Here is a 20,242-nt window from a genome sequence, read left to right as displayed (position 1 = left end):
ACCATTGCTGAGGTGGGAAGAGGTGATTCTTGACTCAATAGGTTGTCAAATTTCACAAACATGTTTAGATAAAGCCTGAAGAAATATTTATTAGCAAGGAGGAGATGAAGGTGCCTGATTTTAAGGCTCCAAATGATTTATGTACTCATTTATTGGAAATTCATCTAAGCCTGTACACTTGCGTTATGCTAGGCCCATTCTTTTTACTAACAGCCTTACAAACCACTCAGGGAATACAACCTATGGTAATCACAGTCCTCTGTTTAGAACATAGAGAAACCAGCTTCCATGTCACAGTCAAAAGCAATGCTCCAAATTCAGAACCACTAACTAGGCCTTCCCTTTCAAAGAGGCCCCTTGCAGTAAACATTCTGTGTTCTCCACTCACCCCAGTCCTGCTACTGAAGTGTATTTTCATTTGATTTCTCTGGGCTATGATACAATAGTAGTGTAGTCAAATAGAAGAAGAGATTTCTACCTGGGTCCAAAGCCCTTCAGAATTACCTAGGACTCTAGTATTAGCCATCCTCCCCCGTTCAACCCCTCCCTCAACCGGTGTACACCTGGCCTTCTCCACTCTCTTACTCCAACAGCTCTCTTTGGCTGGAATGGCTGTCCCAACCCCCCCCCCCCTTAACCCCTTTGCTCTTTCTAGACCCCAACTCAAATCTCACCTTTAGTAGTGATGCCTTTCCCAACACCACTAGCCCACCTTTTCCTCCTCTCAGCTTCCTTCTACCATTGACCAATGGTGGGCCCTTCAGGGTCTGTCACCTTATAAATATAGTTTCCTTCCGACATGTCTGAAAGTGCCTTGATGCCTAAAGCTAGTGTCTTGTGTCACAGATGCTGGTTTGTTATCTTCTGATCCCATCCAAGAGTCTTGAGATTCAAGAAAGCAGATATTATCACAGTTAGATTATTATTCCCTATTTTTCAAATGATAAAATTGAGGCTTAGAGATGTTAAGTAAGCTGCCATACTAGAAAGTAACAGAATTGGAATTTGAACTTGAATCAAAATCACTGCAGACATAAATTTAAAAGATGCTTGCTTCTTGGAATAAAAGCTATGACAAACCTAGACAGTGTATTAAAAAGTAGAGACATCACTTTGCCAACAAAGGTCCATATAGTCACAGCTATGGTTTTTCCAGTAGTCATCCAGTATGGATGTGGGAGTTGGACAATAAAAAAAAAAAAAAAAAACTGAGCACCAAAGAATTGATGTTTTTAAACTGTGGTGTTGGAGAAGACTCAAGAGTCCCTTGCACGTCAAGAAGACCCAACCAGTCAATCCTAAAGGAAATCAACCCTGAATATTCATTGAAAGGACTGATGTTGAAGGTCCAATAGTTTGGTCACCTGATGTGAAGAGCTAACTCATTGGAAAAGACCCTGATGCTGGGAAAGATTGAAGGCAGGAGGAGAAGGGGACAACAGAGGATGAGATGGTTCGATGGCATCACCGACTCGATGGACATGAGTTTGAGCAAACTCTGGGAGATGGTGAAGGACAGGGGAGCCTGGTGGGCTGTAGGGTTGCAAAGAATCAAACACAACTTAGTAGTAGTGTAGTGTTAGTTGCTCAGTTGTGTCCGACTCTTTGCAACCCCATGGACTGTAGCCCGCCAGGCTCCTCTGTCCATAGGATTCTCCAGGCAAAGATACTGGAGTGGATTAACATTCCCTTCTCCAGAAGATCTTCCCGACTCAGCGATCAAACCCAGGTCTCCTGCATTGCAGGCAGATTCTTTACCATCTGAGCTACAGGGAAGTCCTTAACAACTGAACAGTAACAACTCTTTACCCACACGTTTGCAATCACTTTGTAGTATAATCAAAATGGCAAAGAGGTTTGCTTCATCTCAAGTCCAGCTTCAACTGACTGGTTATCACTGCCCAAAGTGCTGGGTTGAAGAGCCAAAGTCAGGCTCAGCAGGAAGGCAAACCACCCACGCCAGAGGAGCAAGGTCTGCAGCTCGCTGCCACCAGCATGGTGGCAAGTCTGCTGCTTTTGGCCTGGGTTCCTGGACACGTCCCTGTCCCGAGGTATGGAAAAGAGATGAAGCGGAGATGGCGTGGAGGGGAGGAGCGCTCTGCTTGTAGGAGAATGGTGGTAATTAGTAATTTGGTCTCTGATAATTTACAACGGTACATGCTAGAAACACCATGGGTTCAGCTTTTTCAAGAAAGAGCATGTGGGCCACCTGTTTGCCGTCCACCACATCATACTAACGTTTCTGAGTTGGAATGGAGTCTTCTATTAGTCTAGTCTGTATGTTCCATAGCACTTAGAACATCGTGCTTAACACAGACTGAAGGAGCAATAAATAGGTATTGCTTGACTGTAACGTCAACATCCTCAGTAAGGCCCTGCATGGTGGAAGCTGCACAAACAGCTTGCAACAACTATACTGGGGGAACGTAAGTGAAGGGCTCTGGTCTGGACCAGCTGAGCAGCTTTCACCTGGTACATGATTTCAAACTAATATGCATGCAAAACAGAGTATGAAGCTTCAGGAAAATTGTTTCATCCAGAAAACTGAGTATCAGGTTGAAAAATGAATTTTGCTTCTGCGTGATGGTTATACCTCTCATATGAGCTGCCACTTGGTACAGACAAACTGTAGGCAGGAAGTGCACCCCTCCACGCAGCTGTTTCTAAGGTCCTGCATCTCTTCCGGAGCTCTGTGCACTCCTGAACCCCTTGCTGCCACCCCCACTCTGTCAGTTAATGAATCTGAAAGGGAGAGAAGGTGTTTCTAGCATGTACCGTTGTAAATTATCAGAGACCAAATTACTAATTGCCACCATTCTTCTACAATCAGAGCGCTCCTCCCCTCTGCGCCATCTCCTGCCTCGGGTTGGGAGTCCTCTGTTTCCGCTTCATCTCTTTTCCATACCTCGGGACAGGGACGTGTCCAGGAACCCAGGCCAAAAGCAGCAGATTTGCCACCATGCTAATGACAGTGAGCTGCATGCAGAGTGATTTCTGCAATCCCCCTCAACTCCTCTTGCCAAGACCTGTGGAGCTGCAAGATCCAGCCAATTACAGAGGCTGTTATCATCGCATGAATAATGGTTCTATTGGAAAATGCAATTAGATATCAGCCATGAGGCTATCTTTAGAAGCTTGTTGGCGAAGATCTCAAAAACAAAAATCACCCTGTGGCGGATTTGTAGATGTTAGCCAAATTGACCCAAACTGAGAATCGCAAAACACGTTTTCAACCTATCTCTATCAATATGCGGCGTTCTGACGACCCACCTCGTGTCCCCTAGGTACAGCTCACCATTCAGGGAATGGGTGTCTGTGTTTGCAGAGTTTATAGAACTCTCAGTCCTGGTGGCAAAACCTCCCTCTATTTTCATGAGCACCATTTCCTAGCCTGGGACAGTGAGAATCTTTCACCCTATCATCCCAAAATAGCTTCCCCAGGGCTTGGGAATGGAGAAGGAAATGACAACCCACTCCAGTATTCTTGCCTGGGAAATCCCATGGACAAAGAGTCTGACATGGCTGAGTAACTAACCTGCCACCAGGCTTGGGAAAATGGTCCTGCTGAGGCACGTAGATGAGGAGGCACCTGGTCAGAAAGACGAGTTGTCAGGCTCCTCCAGTACTCATCCTTGGGCCAGGTCCCCACCTCCCCACTCCCTTCTAACACAGCCTCTACGTTCTCATTACCCCCACTTGGAATTGGGGTGTGATGATGGCTCTGCCCAGTCCTTGGCTCCGTCTCTGTGCCTAGTCCTCTCCGGGGGGGACACTGGAAGTTGTGGCAGACCTGCACTGTGACACGCCAGGAGAAGGTGGTCTCCAAGGTGAAGCTGAGGGACCTGGGGATGTTTAACCTGGAGAGGACATGTCTAAGTGGAGAAACCATAGCATCCTCAGATGTATGAAGGGGTCTCACTGACCATAAGAGAGGATCCTTTTTCTATGCTGTTCCAGAGAACAGACCAAGTCCAGATGGGAAAATTACAAGGAGTCATGCATCAACACCACGTCGGTAATTCCTTATATGTGGTTTACCTGATGGAACAGCCCAGGTACATGCAAGTGAGAGGTGAAATGACCATTTCATCCTGTAGAAGGGACTCCTCAATTAGGTGGGGAAATTAAACTGAATGGCCTCTGCCATCCCTCCCAACCTTCATAGTCTAGGAATGCCCTAGAACTTTCAGGGAATGACCAGGTTTCCTGTGACCACTTCACTGGAAACTCAGTTCAGGCATAGCCTTTGACACATGTGCTGTGCTCAATCGCTTCAGTAGGGTCTGACTCTTGGTGACACTAGGGACCGTAGCCCACCAAGCTCCTCCATGGGATTCTCCCGGAAAGAATACTGGAGTGGGTTGCCGTGCCCTCCTCCAGGGGATCTTTCTGACCCCGGGATCCAACCTACATCTCTGAAGTCTCCTGCATTTGCAGGCAGGCTCTTTACCACTAGCACCTGGGAAGCCATCTGAGACACAGAACGTACTTCATATGAGGAAAGGAGGCGGTGAAGTTCCCAGGCTCTCTCGGAATCCCCCAGTGACCTGATCTCGTATCCCAAATGGGATAAACAGTACAGACAGCACTGACATGTTAACAAGTGCGTGGAGCCCTGGGACATAAACAAACCCCAGGGAGGCCGATGCAGCCAGGCCTCAAGCACGGCATCACGGAGCTTCTGAGATGGGGGAAGCCAGGCGGTCATTCCATCCCAGCTCCTACCCCAGGCAGGAATTCTCCGTCCAACAGCCCAACACATAGCTGCCCAGCTTCTGCTTGAGAGCCTTCAGGAGGGGACCCACTTCTTTGCCAGGAGGTTTAGTCCATTTTGAGACAACTTAATCCACATGGAGACAGTCCTCGTAAGCCATTTCTTCCCCATACTGAGCCCCAAATCTGCCTTCGTTCAACTTGACTCTTACCCTCGGCAGTAGGACAGAAATAAATCTGTTCCCTCGGCCATATAACAGTGTTTAGATTTTTAAAGACAGCCATTGTCTCCAGAACTCCAAATATTTTTTTTCCTGTCTAAACATCTCCAGTCACCTTAGCCATTTCTCACATGGTGTGGTTTCAGACCCCTCACCAGCCCAATTACCATCTTCTAAATATGTTCTCTTTTACGAATGTTCTTTACAAAAAGTAGCTTCTAGAACAAATAACCAACTGTATTCTGACCATTGCAGAGAACAGCGGTGCTCTCACCTCCCTTGTTCCACTCACTGTGAAAAGTGAAAATGTTAGTCGCTCAGTCGTATCCGACTCTTTGGGGGCCCGTGGACTGTAGCCCACCAGAATCCTCTGTCCATGGAATTCTCCAGGCAAGAATACTGGAGAGGGTTGCCATTTCCTCCAGGGGATCTTCTTGACCCAGGGATAAAACGAACCTGTGTCTCCTACATTATAGATGAATTCTTTACCGTCTAAGCCAGCAGGGGAGCCACCAGACCTGTATTAATGCAATATGGTATTAGATGTGTTTCCTACAAATGACCAACTGTTGTGTTCAAATGAATGTTATCGTCAACTGAAACCACAGTATTTTTTATTTGACACGGTTTCTTTATAGCTTAAAAGAAAGAAGTGGATTTCAAGGGGGCCCTATAAAGTATTAGAAGATCAAATCCTGCCTCCCCCTGCATTAATAATGGACACACAGAACTATTTAAGAGACTATAGCCCCAGCAAAGATTATGAGGGACAGACTAAGATAACTGAACCCACAGATACTGACTCCAAAGGTGGAATGTGTGCTTATACTGATGTGCCAGGGGCCCAGTCTCTGTAGCCTCTTCTTCCAGACATCCAGGGCATGAAGGGTTCTTCTTGGAAGCTGTGCCCACCTTTTTAAAAACTTTGTCTGTTTTTCTGTGCCAGGTCTTATTTGCAGCGTGTGGGATCTAGTTTCCTGACCAGGGTTCGAAGCCAGGACTGCTGCACTGGTGGCAGAGTCTCCCGGGAGGAGAGGTCCCTGTGCCCACTTTTGCCCTTCTCACCTTGCCTAAGTTTTTTAACACACCCCCTGCTTCTAAGGCCACCTCTTCCTCCAGCCCGCTGAGGACTCACCAGGACTCCTTTGTGTCTTTGACAGGTCACCTGAAGGAGGAAATCACCCAGCGGCACGTGCAGCAGGTGGCTCTAGGTGGGTAGAGTGGAGCCTGCAGGCGGACGGTGAAGGTAACACAGACTGAGCTGGTCTGGGGAACCCACGCCTAGCTGGACCTCAGGAAGGTCAGGGGCGGGGAGGACTACTGTCAGGGAAGCCTCCTCTGGACGCCCCTCCTCTCTGGCGCCAGGCTCCCCCTCTGGTGTGCTTGCTTCCGGCGGTCAGCACCTGGCACCCAGCCTCCCAGCGGCTGCCTCATCCTCTGACCTTCTCTACCCCACATTCCAACCTGAACTCATCTTCTGTATCCCAGCTCCTCAGGGTCCTACTCGGAGCTTGACTAGCTAATCCCAGAAGGGACCGTTGGTGGTAAAAACAGCTCCCGGTGGCTGGACTGTCTGTGCACTGTTTTGTGGGCCCGAGTCCTGAGGCCAGTGCCTTTTCTGGATGAAGGTGACTCAGTGGCTTGCCCAGGGTCACAGGCCAGCAACTGTCGGCGCTAGGACTTGAACCAGGTCTCCGAGTCCACCCTGGGCGCCCTTGGTCCCCATGCTATTTACTGCCCACAGCAATGATGGGCCCATAACGCAAGCGCTTAATCAACAGAGTGATATTCTGAGAGGCCCTTGGCACCTTTTAGGCAGTGGGCATCCACTGAAAATGCCCCCTTGTGATGCACAACCCAAGGAAGTCACCCAGGGAGAGCGTTCAGCTCCCTGGAAAGCTGGCGGAGCAGGGTTCTTGGGCAGGACCCCCGTGTCCTCATCGCCCAGCTGGGGATCAAGCCTTCTGAGCTTTGATTAAATAAGCTATTCTTGTATTCCAAACAGGGGGGTTCCCTTTGAGAATGTCTGAAATCACCTATAGCTGGAGAAACCTTGCACCCAGGGTCTCTGGGGGCTATGGAGCTGAGCTCCAGCATCATGAGGGTAATCCATTTGACTCCAGTAACTTGGATTAAGGGAGAGGTTGGTTGTTCAATTTCGGTCATAACAATGATCATATCAAATAACTAGCGATTACATCAGAAACATACAACAAGGAAGCCTAAGCTTTCTCCTGTTGGGCCTGGGACTGAAGGGTCAGGCAGACGTTCGGCGCCTGCTCTCCTCTTGCCAGAGGCCTGTGCAGGGGCTTGGCGCTGAGATTCTGTGCAGGGTCAACAGAGCGCCTTCCTCCAAATGCAGCCAGGGCTGCTGGGGTCCTCACTCCTAGGCTTGGGCGGGGCACAAGGGCCTTCACTGGAAGCTGTGTCGAGGTGCAGGTCACTGGATGGGGAGTTATCCCCGGGGCTGCCCCCTGCACCTCTTCTCCCGTGTGCATCATGCTTGTTGAACTGAAATAATGATGTGGAAAATAGCACTCAAATCATTCCCAGGGCAGTTTTGCTCTGCAGCATGGGGAGCCGTTTCCATGGCCTTCAGGGCAGGACGTGCTCCAGTCTCTCTGCCCCCCAGTCCCGACCCTGCCACGTGTCTTCAACAGCAGGCTCCTCCTTACTCTTCCGCTCACCTCTCCGGAGCCTTCTTCCAAAGTATGGCCGGTGTCAGATTCAGCAAGGCCCAGCTTCGCCCGAAGGAATCTGCAAATCTCCAATGAAAAACACTGCGGCTGAGTCTCATTAAGAGCATTTGAAATGCCTATTTATCTTAAAAGCCGACTATCCCAATTAAAGACGAAGTGGTACCATCTCCAACTGCCATCTTGAGATCAAATGCCACGCTGCTGTCCAGGCGCCTTGGGAGCTTGTCTGACGGGTCTGTGGACCCTCCGGTGCGCTGTGTCCCAGGGGACCTCAGTTCAGAAACTTCCCCTTGAGAGAAAGTCTCAATGCAGCAGGTCGCTTGCAGTGCCATTTCTTGCCTTAACCCTCGCCTTCAAACTAGCGATGGGGCTGAAGGCCAGGACCCACAGCTTCTGTAAGACCACAGACAACTCGCTCACTGTATTTGGCTTTCTGACGCTCTGTAGTTTGGGCTTCGGTGGAGCGATGAGGAGGTGACTACGCCTGCTCTCACCCTTCCACTCCCGTGGGTTTGTTTGTATGGCGGTCCCTTCCCTGCCCTGTTTCTCTGTCTGCTTCTTCTCCTCTCTACTTTCGCTCCATTTCTGATATTCCCTTTGGTAGTATTTCTTTCTTTGGCATCCATGTTCCTAAGTTCCATGAGTGTGTAGCTGGGGGTTGGTTAGCTGGGTTTGGGATTTTTGTGGGGTGAGGGGATTCAGGGGTGATGAGCGAGTCTGAGCAGGAGAGGTTTTCTCATGTATTTTGCGTAAGAATGTGTCTCTGTGGGAATAGACATATGCCCAAGAAAATTTGCAGAAAGGCAGTCTTGAAAAGCAGAAGTTACATGGTGAGGTGAGAGGTGCTGTGGGGCTTCCCAGGTGGCGCTAGTAGTAAGGAACCCGCCTGCCAAAGCAGAAGACATTAGAGACCTGGGTTCGACCCCTGGGTTGGGAAGATCCCCTGGAGGAGGGCATGGCAACCTGCTCCAGTATTGTTGCCTGGAGAATCCCATGGACAGAGCAGCCTGATGGGCTACAGTCCCTGGGGTCGCAAAGATTCGGACATGACTGAAGCAACAGCGCACACACTTTGTTCTATCCACTATCCTCTTCCCTCTGTAGCCCCAAACCAAGTCAGCTTTGGCCTTCCCCACAAAGCCTCGCCTGCCCTCTTCTCCCCAGTCTGCTTGTCCTCCGGCATCAGGCACCTCTGCTGGAGCACCACCCTCGTCCTGTAATTATTTATCTCCATATCTATTCTCCACATGAAAATATGAGCGCCTGGGAAGCTAGGTGCAGGCAAATTCATCTCTGTCCCTGCAGCAGCTGGCACAGGCAATAAACAGGCCAGAGTCAACGCTTCCCCAGATAGCTCTGAGACTCACGCATCTTATAGAAGTGTAATGAAACATTTGAACATAAAATAAGTCCATTTAAAGGAAGTAGAAGGAGTAAATGCCTTTGGACCCCACAGTTGAGCAGATTACAACACGCAGGCAGTAAATCCGACTCTGTCTTATCTAGCCGCGGAGCAGAAAGAGGAGCACCCAGAGTTCCGTAGTTTTCATTTTCTGACAACAGGGAGCATGCTAATTTATCTACAGAAAGAGAATTTCTTCTGGAACTAAACACAAAGCAGAATTTATTGTGAGGACCTTTCTATAAAGGACTCTGAGTGACAGTGAATGACATCGTCAACTGCAGTTTTGCAAAGGTTACCGAAATGTTATCCAACAAGATGGTTCTCGCATCGACCTTCTGTAGAAGCAAGAGGCCCATCAGGAATGCATGACTCGCTGAGGGTGTCTCTGGACGCGGCAAGGTGACACACTGGGCACCCAGCCCTCTGATGGCCACAGGGAGCGGGAACAGGACGGGGAGAAGCCGCCCCAGGACGCAGGGCTGTGCCCTCTCTCTCAAGGGTCTCTTCTGAGCAGTATTTGATCAGGGACTGGCTCTCCTTCAGCTCACAATCAGAACTCTACCAAGTGCCTGTGATTAAAATTTAAAAGGCGCATGGCACTGCCGAGCAGCATGTGAAATGTGACAGGTGAGAGCGAGCACCAGGTCCTCGGAGCTCCGGGAACTGGGGATGTCACCAAGGCCATGGGCCTGAGCTGAGCCGAGAAGAATGGGCAGGAGTCAGGACCTCAGAGAGGAGCGTGGGGAGAGGGGCTGGGGTGTGTGTGCGTGTGTGTGGGGGGTACATATGTATATGTATGTGGGGAATATGTGTGTGTGTAGTTTGTGTGTGATATATATGTATGAATGTAGGATGTGTGTGTGGTATGTATGTGGGGGATATGTGTGTATATAGTGTAAGTGTGACGTGTATGTGTATGTATGTATGTGGGGGGAGTGTGTAGTGTGCGTGGTATGTATGTATATGTATGTGGAGGGATGCGTGTGTGTGGCGTGCGTCTGAGAGAGACATAAATGTATGAATGTAGAGTGTGTGTGTGGTATATATGCATATGTATGTGGGGATATGTGTGTGTGTAGTCGGGGGTGTCTGTGTGTTTGCAGTGTGTGTGTTCATGCACGTGGCATGTGTTTGTTTTGTGTGTGGAGGAGGTAGTGGGAGGATGACTGTGGGGAGTTGATCTGAAATCGTCCAGAAAAGAAAGCTAAAACGGTGAGGAGGGCCAGTTTATTGAGAGCCTTGAACCTGAGCATTTCGCTCACCGGCAGTTGAGCCACTGGACATTTTTGAGCAAGGAAGGAAGTCTTGGTTGGAGAGGCCTTTTAGGAAAAGACAGCCCCAGGCAGGAGCACGCGTTCCTCAGCATTCGCTACTTGACTGACGAGTAAATAGTCTGCACCACCCTGGGGACCCCGCCTCACCCACCTAGCCACCCAAGCCTGCACCCAGCCCCTGCACTGGGCACCTCCTCTAGGTACACACAGCTGCAGCCCGGCCCAGGGAGGATGGTGCTCCTGCCGTCTCTGGGTAAACCTGCTGCAGACACTGCCCAGCGAGATCTGGGGCCACCTGGGAGCCCCACACTGGCCACTCACCCTGCAGAAGCAGCCCCTGACAACAGCCCACGGTGGCTGCAGTGCCCTGTGGGTCCTCGAATGACCACCAGGCAGGGCCCACTAACCTGACGTGAAGACCCAGCAGTGAGAGCACTGAATCCCAGCAGGGCCTCCAGGAGGGCCAGGAGGGGCCCTGACTCTGACAGCTCCTCCCTGTTCCAGCTCTGAGTGCTCTGAGAAATTTCTTTCTCCCAAACAGAATCCCTGCAGTGACCTCTTGTGGCACCCCTGCCGTGCTCCACACATAGGCCACTGCCATTGCCACCTTCTACCATTTGGCAGAAAATTGTTTAAGACAGTCTTGAAACACTCTTTTGGAATTCTGAGCCTGGGAACCACAAATTTGAGAGCAAACAAAAAGCCAGACCGTCATCAATTTATTCAGCAGATTTGGCTGAGCACCTAGTATGATCCAGACCAGGAATTCCAGAGTACGGAGAGGAACCCTTAATGGAGACAACTGCAGGGACCCTCCTGGACCAAGCAGCCCACTGGTTTTCAGAATGGGCCCTGTGGGACCCCAAAAGGTGAGAGAACCCAGGGTACAAATGGTAGCACCCCCAGATTTTCACCTGGATCAACCAAAACAACCTCTATTTCTCTTCTTACCACTAAGCCTTTGTTTGAAAAAAAAAAATTCTGTAGCTTTCAACAACCTTCCTCCCTCACAGTTGTGGAGGCTGGAAGCCAGAGATCACGGTCAGGTTCTGGTGAGGGCCCTCTCCTGGGTACAGACTGCTGGCTTCTCATTGAGTCCTCGCATAGTGGAAAGATCAAGCTAGATCTCTGGTCTCTTCTTAGAAAGGCACTAATCTTATTCATGAGGGCCCCACCCTCATGACCGAATTACCTCCTGAAGGCCCCACCTGCAGATATCATCAAGTTAGGGCTTCGATTTCAGCATGTGAATTTGGAGCAGGGGGCGGGGAGGACACATTCCATTGGTAGCAATCAAACACAGAAGACAAAATTCTAACCCCTCAACCTCATGTGCTGGATTAAAATGTATCATGGCCATCTACTCCATCTGTCCTTGTGCTTGGCCAGTCTCCGCCAGGAAAGGCCTCGGTGTTTGGGAGGTCCTACTCTATTGCCAGTGTAGTGGAGCTGCTTCAGACCCTCCCATGTCCCCCAAAGAAACCAATGATGAATTTGGGGAGACCAGGGTTGTCTGTGCTCAGATACAAATGATGGGTGCTGTGTGTTCCAGATAACCAAGAAGAAGCTCTAAGTGGTGCTTTGAAAATACTGGTGTTGGGCTTCCCTGATGCCTCAGTGGTAAAGAATCCACCTGCCAATGCAGGAGATGCTGGGTCCAGTATCTCTTGGTAGGGATGCCAAGCTTCCTGCTAATGTCTCTCTGAAAAGCCACCCAGATTGAGGCACGTGGTCAGTGAGGCTGAAGTGACAGTGAGTAGAACTGCCAAGGGACTCAGGCCCGGAGAGAAACCCTGAGTTCAGAATTCTGGGCACTTCTGAAGAGTGAGGCAGCCTCCGTGAACTGGATGAAGAAGGAGCAGGCTCTGCACAGACTTGCCCCAGGCAGAGTGGGGGATGCCAGGAGCCTCAGAAAGAGGGTCATTGTGCCAGGCTCTGGGTGGTGCAACCAGAGAATGCTGAGGAGAAAGTGGAGGTACAGCTGGGGTCCCAGCAGGAAGGACTGTGGAGAGACAGAAGGAGGAGAGAGCTCCAGTTTGATCAGAGGTGATTGTGGTCGGGAAGTGAGTGAGGAGACCAGACACACCTTCCTGTGAACACAGGGTGCTTCTGGGGTCCCCCTTGTGCTGCTTGCCAGTCCACACTGACCCTCTGTGCAGGCTGCATCCTTCTCCAGGAATGCAGTGAGGGGAGCAATGTGGAAGGAGAGAAGCCCCCATTCCAGCGGCCTGATTGTGGCAGAGAGGCCCAAAGTGGACGCAGAGGGGGTGACTCAGGCAGGAAGGGATGTGGCCGGCCTTCAAGCATGGAGCAGGGTCCATGCTTCAGACAGGCGAGGAAGGATCTTGATTGTACTATTGACCATATGAAGGGAATGGCAACCCACTCCAGTTTTCTGGCCTGGAGAATCCCATGGACAGAGGAGCCTGACAGGCTACAGTCCCTGGGGTTTCAAAGAGTCAGACATGACTGAGTGACTGACACTTTCCCTTTCACTATGGCCATCTGTGCTCTTGGAAATCTCCCCATTCTCCCTGTGGGGAAGATGTCGGTGATGAGTTGGGGCCAGAGAAATGATCTGCCACAGCCCTGGGTCTGCAGAGTATTCATCACACCTCTGAGTCTGAGCCAGCCACGGGCAGCAATGGCAAAACCAGCACCAAGACAGATGGGGGTGCCGAGCGCCCGGCAGCCTGTGATCGCTCCAGTTGGTGATTCACTTGAGCCATTAAACAGGAAATGATCTGATGGGGAAGCCAGAGTCTTTGCCTCTGAGCTGCTGACCCTCGTGGTCATTGAGCCTACTGACATCATCCATCTTCGGGAGAATAGACACACTGACTTCTAGAAGGGGATGGGGCTGGGCGACCTGGGTTCTGCGAGACAGTCTAGCCCAAGGAGGCCCAGAGTGGGTATTTGGGAAGCAGACCCTGAGTCAGATAGCTGAGGCCACCAGCCAGAATGTTTCCGTGGCTCTGATGTCTCGTCTGCCACGGGAGAGCCACGTAATCCACAGCCTCCTCCACACAGGGCCCTGGCCTTGCTCCCTGGAGCCCACAGGGCCCCTTTCGGTGGTTCAGTTTAGTTCAGTCACTAGTCGTGTCCAGCTCTTTGCGACCCCATGGACTGCAGCATGCCAGGCCTCCCTCTCCATCACCAGCTCCGGGAGCTTACTCAGACTTATGTCCATCAAGTCAGTGATGCCATCCAACCATCTCATCCTCTGTCGTCCCCTTCTCTTCCCGCCTTCAATCTTTCCCAGCATCAGGGTCTTTTCAAATGAGTCAGCTCTTCGCATCAGGTGGCCAAAGTATTGGAGTGTCAGCTTCAGCATCAGTCCTTCCAATGAATGTTCAGGACTGATTTCCTTTAGGATGGACTGGTTGGATCTCCTTGCAGTCCAAGGGACTCTCGGTTGTACCTGGCTGGAAATGTCAATCCTGCCTTCCTTGAGACTCCTAGCAGACAGTTAAGGAGATAAGCAGGCTGGCTCGGAGTGTTCTGGGGGCCGACCTCAGGCACCCCAGTGGGTAATTACTCAGTGGGTAACGTGGATGAGACCTTTCCTCACACCCAGCGGGTGAGCTGCAAATGCCTAGTGGGATCAGGGTGCAGGCGGTGGGTTTGGTTAGGAAAGGACAGTCCATACAGGCCAGCACACAGGGGAGAGACCGAGGCTTTCTCTCAGCCCCCGAGCCCCACATCAGAAAGGCATTTGCACAAAAGAGCATCGCTTGCAAATACCAAGGGCGAGTCAATACAGACTTCAGTGATCTGCCCTGTGGCAGCCTTCACTGTGCAGGTCACTTGCAGAGGAAGAAGCACCAGCTTTTAAGTCAGGCAGAGCAGGGTCCTGACTCCGGCTCCTTTTACCAGTGGTGTGAACCCAGGGAAGGTCTCTACCCATGTCAGAACTCAGTTTCCTGGTCTGTTATGGGAGCTACTATAGAAGAGCCACAGGGAGCCATGTGTTCAGATTTTATCCTCCACCAGCAAGGGCCAAGTGCAGGCGGCTCCAGCCCCACAGAGACCGTGACTTCTTGCTGCAAAGCCCTGAGTCCTTTCGCCCCACAGTGGCTTCCAGAGATCTGGAAGGTGGGTGGGGGGTAACTTGCTATTCAGGCCCCCGTAGAGCATCTTACCTGAACCCCCTGCAGGTCTGGCATCCTCGGTGACTCCCACATGAAGTACTTGCCTTGAAACTGGATATAGAGCCTTGAGCGGTTTCTTTTTTTTTTAACACTCTTTTGATGTGGACTGTTTTAAAAGTCTTTATTGAATTTGTTACAATACTGTTTCTGTTTTATGTTTTTGGCTTTTTGGCCACAAGGCATGTGGGGTCTTAGCGCCCTAAGGAGGGGTTGAACCCGCACGCCCTGCATCGGAAGGTGAAATCTTAACCACTGGCCTGCCAGAGAAGTCCCTTGAGCAGTTTCTTAATGAAGGGTGAGCGTCGAATCATAGGGGCATCCGCCGTCAAATCCTAACGCCGTGTGTCTGGCGTTGGGCCCAGCGGTCTCTTGCTTTTACAGGCTCCTTAGGTGATCCCCAGGTTCACGCCAGGTAAAGCGCCCATGAACAAAAGAAATGAGATTCACACATTTCAGACATGGACTGACTGTAGGAGAGTTGTGGGGGGTGTGTGTGTGTGTAGGGTGCAGGGAGGTGATCTTTCCAGTGCCCCCAAAATCACACCAGGTGTGAGCAGACACGCAGGAAGCTGGCCTTCCCCCCCGTGCTGCTCTTGTCTTATGCTGCTGATTCCCAAACACCTGACTCATCAGAGGAAGGGTCACCTCGGGACCGTGCAGGCCCCGCTTGAAGTTCCAGTTACTCTGTGAGGCTCAGGGGCTTCCTCCCTATGTGACATTCAGACCCACGGCCGCTGGAATTAAGCCCTCCTTCTTCGCTCGTGTGTCGTTTGGGGGCTGGCTGCCCACAGTGCGACCTCCTGGGCCCCCCAGGGCTGTGACCTCCTGTGCTCCCATCCCAGCCAGGGGCCTGCGCTTGAAAAGAGGTGACTGTCAGGTGACCAGAGGCCCTGTCGCTGGCCGCAGGCCCAGTGGGCATGGAGACCCATGAAGCCCAACTGCCCTTTACTTGCTCCGTCTGCCTCTGTTCCTGCTCAGCCGCTTTCTCTGGTTCCCATTGAGCTCCCAGCCCTTCTTTCTCTTGAGAGACTGCTGATAAGCCAAGCCTCAGGAAGCAGCAGAAGTAGCCAGGGGCCGTCTCCTCGTGGGGTTACAATGCATTTCACTCAGCAAACATCACTTTGGCAGAGAGGCCCCTTTGGTTGCCATGGCAACACGGATGGCTTGTGTCTTTGGGGTACACTGTGCCCTCATTCCGGCTGCCCGAGTCCCCGAGTCCCAGGTTTCTTTCCCAGATCCTTTCACCACCCTGGCGCCACCTCACATTAACTATTCTGTCCGCAGCAGTTTTGTCTTAACCGGCACATCAACTGCTTGGCTTGGCCATCAAAGGAACAGATCACGCCATTGCCTCTCCTCAGCAGCCCCCAGCCTCTCAGTTCCCACAAAGCCAACGTCCCCACCAGGCCCTTTGGAGTCCAGCATGATCTGGCCTCAGGTGGCTCAGCTGGTGAAGAATCCACCTGCAGTGAGGGAGACCTGGGTTCAACCCCTGGGTTGGGAAGATCCCCCTGGAGAAGGAAAAGGCCACCCACTCCAGCATTCCGGCCTAGAGAATTCCATGGACTGTATAGTCCACGGGGTCACAAAGAGTCAGACGCAACCTAGTGGCTTTCACTTTCACACTTTCACTTCCCCCAGAGCAGGGTCTTCACTGTGTCCCTCAAGGAGTTCCTTGGTCTGGGTCGAAAAGTGTTAAAAGGAAGCAGAAGAGTCACAGCTATTTTTTTTTTAAACAGACTCAGAGATACATGTGCCCATTGCTGAAACTGTTAGGAAAGGAAATATTCACATTTCAAGTCCCATAGTTATCAGCTTGGCGTTGAGGTACTGCCTGACTCTCCCCGGAGAGGACAGGGCCCATGAGCCCTGTGGGCGCTGAGGCCACCTTGGACATGGAGTCTGAACGAAGAGCAGAGGGACCAGTCCCTGCCCCCGGGGACTTGCGCTACCTGGGTCTGGGGGACCCACGGCGACTAGGATGGGCTGTCTGGATCATTAGGGCCCCTAAGATGCACCGGCTTGGGGGACAGCACAGACTTCCGCTGGGAGGTCTATGGTGTCTATGGAGTGAGACTCTTGCTCAGCCAGTTAACAAGTAACAGGTGACCCTTGAAACAAGGGAGAGAGACACAGGTGCCCGGCAGATAAAGAAAAGAATCCCAATCCGCTTAGCATATTTGTCGGTGAGTTAGATAGCAACATAAAAAGCAACCAAAAGGAAAAGAATAGAGGCATGCCAGAATGAGGATCCCTCAGCAGGCTAAACCCCTGATAAATGGGAAATGTTGCATTTGGGATCCAAAGGACAGTCGCAGTGAAACAGAATGCATTTTGACAACCACTCATAAAAATAGGAACGTGTGTCAACCGACTACAAGATTAATAGAAGACAGTGACGAGCTGCCATGATCATGACAAGGTCCACACTGCTGAAACACAAAAGCAGTGCTGGGTGTTGCCTGGTATTAAGCATTTAGCGCTTTAGAACCGGAGAAACTGGGTTCAAATCCCAGCTCTACCACTTGTTAGCTGAGTGACTTAGAGTTAGTTACTGATCTCCCTGAGCCTCAGACTCTTAACTTAAATGAGCTGGTAATGCCTCTCCTGCCTGCTGGGTTATTTTGAGAATTAGCAATCAGGTGAATAGAGCATCTAACCCAGTGCCTAGTAGGACTTGGTAGGATCTGGAATATAGGAGACACTCAGTAATGATCAGTGCTTGTAACTCACCTCCCATAGAGATATTGAACATGAATTTTTCAAAGCTAGGAAACCTGTCCTCTACCCTGCCTCTCCTGGACCTATCTGGAATATGATGTCCAGATGCAGACTCCATACTTATGATCAGTTAGAAGGTCACCATGTCACTGAGCCCTAAGATGAGGGACCTGGGCAGAGTCAGCCTGAGAATAAAGCTCCAGACAGATGTGACAGTTTGTTGTGGTGGTTGCTGTTAAAATATTTAAAGAATCTTCAGATTAAAGAGGACGTACTGTGCTGCTCCAAAGGTCCAAAGTTGAGGTGAAAAGAAGAAGTTAGTGTGGCAGGTCTCAGCTCCAATTAAGAGGAAACACAAAGGAAAAAAAAAAAAAGAGGAAACAGAGCTGCCCTCAATGAATTGTGCTCTCACGCAAAGCAGTGAGCCCAATGCCTGGCAATACCATGGCAGAAAGCAGTTGACCATCCTCAAAAACATCATCGAAGCAATTTCTGATTCCAAAGCCTTTGCAACTAAACAAACCTGGATTTAGATCCAAGCTGCTCTGGTTAGCTGTGTGGCCTTGGGCAGGTTGACCTCTTTGAACCTCCATGCCCTTATCTGTAAAATGGGAGCAATTGTCTGATCATGTCCATTAAGTACCTGGCCCATGGTACTTCTGTCCAAGGAGCAGAAAGTGGGGCTGCGTGACTTCTAAGATGCCTTCTGAGTGAGACATGCCATACAACCACCAAAAGCCTCCTGGGAGGATAGACAGATCCCAACAACCAGGCTATGGAAAGACAGGCTCCAGACAAGCCCGTAGCACCCAGAGTGGGCAACCTGGCAACCAGCAGCAGCGGCTGGCACGTCTGGGTAGCAGCCCTCACCTAGGACTTGCACAGGTCCTGTCACGCTGCCCGCAGGACAGGGCATCTGAGCATGGGTCTCAGCCCCAGGTGCATATTGGGTTAATCAGGCTTAGAAGCAGTGTTTTAGGGGGAAGTCAAAAGTGGGGCACATGGTTTAAGGCTGGAGAATTCGGCACCTTAGGTGGTGCAAAGTGAGACGTGAGCCATTTTAGTGATGCCTTCATTGTTTACAAAGGGCTCTGTATCAAAAGAGGGGGGAATGCTCTTTTGCATCTTCACTGATGACTCAAGAAGGAATGAGGGAAGCCCATGGGGAAAGGACTGAGTGTGACATAAGGAAGAACTGCCTTCCAGTGACAGGCTTTGGACTGTGGATTTATGCCCAGAGCATGATCACGGAAGCCTCCTCGGGGGCCTTTCGGCCGAGCAGAGGCTGCCACCCAGAGGAGGCGGGTGAAGCAAGCTCCCATCCAGAGACCCTGCGGGGACTCACAGGGTCTCCTCTCACCTTGGGAGGCACGAGGACTCTATCATCTGCTCTGAGCATCACACTTACCCTTTCTTCCTCGCTGGAGTGAGCTATCAGCATCTCCCTTCTCCAGGTATCTCAGAAAACACCCCCGTGACCTCGATGCCAGACCAGCTGGAAGAGAAGCTGCGATCACAGCTGGAGGAAGAGAAGAGAAGGTGCCCCTTCCTTTCGCCGCACACACCTTGATCCCTGCCCCCCACCCCCACCACCACCCCTACCCCTAGAGGACCCTCGGGACCACCTGGAGCTGTGGGGCAGGGCAGGGGGCCACCACCCCCTACCCCGCCGACCCAGCCCTGCAGCTCCTCTGAGAAGTGGGTCTTAAATTAGCTGGAGGAGGCGCCACCTTTCAGCAGGCAGTCGTGAGGTGCAGGAAGCCAGCCGTGGCAGGGTGAGGCTGGAGTGGGGAATAGAAGGCCCAGCCAGGCTCCAGAGCCAGGATCCCTGGCTCGGGCAGGGAGAGCTGGTCGCCATCTGCGCCATGCAGCCTCTGCAGCCTGGGGCCCGGGCTGCAGCCCCGGAAGGAGCTAGTCTTGTCTGCTGCTGCCCTCTAGGGGAGCCCGGGAGTATGACCATAGAGGGCCTCAGCCTCGCTCCTCTCCTGAGCCTCGGTACCTGCAGGGTGACGGAGAACGTCAGACCCTCCTGCAGCCACTGAGGGCCCCAGAATGATTTAACCTGCAGAGCCGGGAGCCTCAAGCATAAACAGTCCTGTGGTCCTTACTGATCAAGCATCTCGGTTCATTTCTTCATTTAGGCATTCAGCAGAGAGGTTGGCTATCTTCTCTGCCCTGGAGAGATTTGCTTGTGGGAAACCAAATAAGAAACTTTTCTTGCTCACAGGGGGCAATGATGTCATTGCTACCCAAGCCACCTACCCCTGAGCTGGCTAGGCATGTACCCCAAGTGGACCCTCTCACCCTACCCTCATCCCCGGATGACCTGGGTTCAAACCCTGGCCCCTGTGTTTATTAGCTCTGTGCTAAGGACCAAGTTCCTTAACCTCTCCATGTTTCAGGTTCCAGACCCGTGATGGGGAGATGGTTATAACAGCACCTTCGTCCTAGGGTGGTGAAGAGGACTGAATGAGTCTGTAGACAGCAAGTGGCTATGGCAACGCCTGCCCCTCAGTGCCCAGTAATGATAGCCAGCCTTCTAGGGGAGCCCATGGCCCTCTGGACAGAAATGCCTGGCTCTGGGCTCACACACCAGCACAGTGCACTGGCCTCAGGCACCACGGCCATTCTGCCGGGCTTCTGAGGCTCGCCCTGGTCTCAAACCCTCCCTCCCTCCCCCTTCTCTGATTCCACTGTAGATATAAAACGATGTTCGCACGCCTGAAGGCCCTGAAGGTGGAGATAGAGCATTTGCAGCTGCTCATGGACAAAGCTAAGGTGAAGCTGCAGAAAGAGTTTGAAGCCTGGTGGGCCAAGGAGGCAACCAGCCTGCAGGTACTGGCCGCTGTGCCCCTCGCTGCCCCAGAGTCCACCCTCCTCTTGCAGCCTGGGGACTGGCAGGCAGCCAGGGAGGGGCTGAACATGCAGCCCTCCCCTGGGGGGTGGCGTGCAGAGGGAAAAGAATGAGGGGCCTTGACCCACACCAAACGCACTCTCAGCCCCTGCCTCCTGAAGTGAGTGCTCAGTAGTAAGAAGGAACGTGAGTGGTCTGGGTCTC

General features: G+C 51.6%; 1 protein-coding gene across 1 annotated transcript in view; it reads left to right on the top strand.

Moving 5' to 3' along the window:
* The window catches only part of KIF6 (kinesin family member 6), a 437,260-nt gene that overhangs the window by 393,874 nt on the left and 23,144 nt on the right, over positions 1-20,242 (top strand). The window contains exons 16-18 of the mRNA XM_068961022.1: positions 6,095-6,145; positions 18,639-18,723; positions 19,884-20,019. Of these exons, the coding sequence (XP_068817123.1) occupies positions 6,095-6,145; positions 18,639-18,723; positions 19,884-20,019 (272 nt within the window). The remainder of the gene's footprint in view (positions 1-6,094; positions 6,146-18,638; positions 18,724-19,883; positions 20,020-20,242) is intronic.

Source organism: Capricornis sumatraensis, chromosome 22 (assembly GCF_032405125.1).
Source record: "Capricornis sumatraensis isolate serow.1 chromosome 22, serow.2, whole genome shotgun sequence".
NCBI lineage: Eukaryota > Metazoa > Chordata > Mammalia > Artiodactyla > Bovidae > Capricornis > Capricornis sumatraensis.
This window is presented reverse-complemented; position numbering and strand designations above follow the sequence as displayed.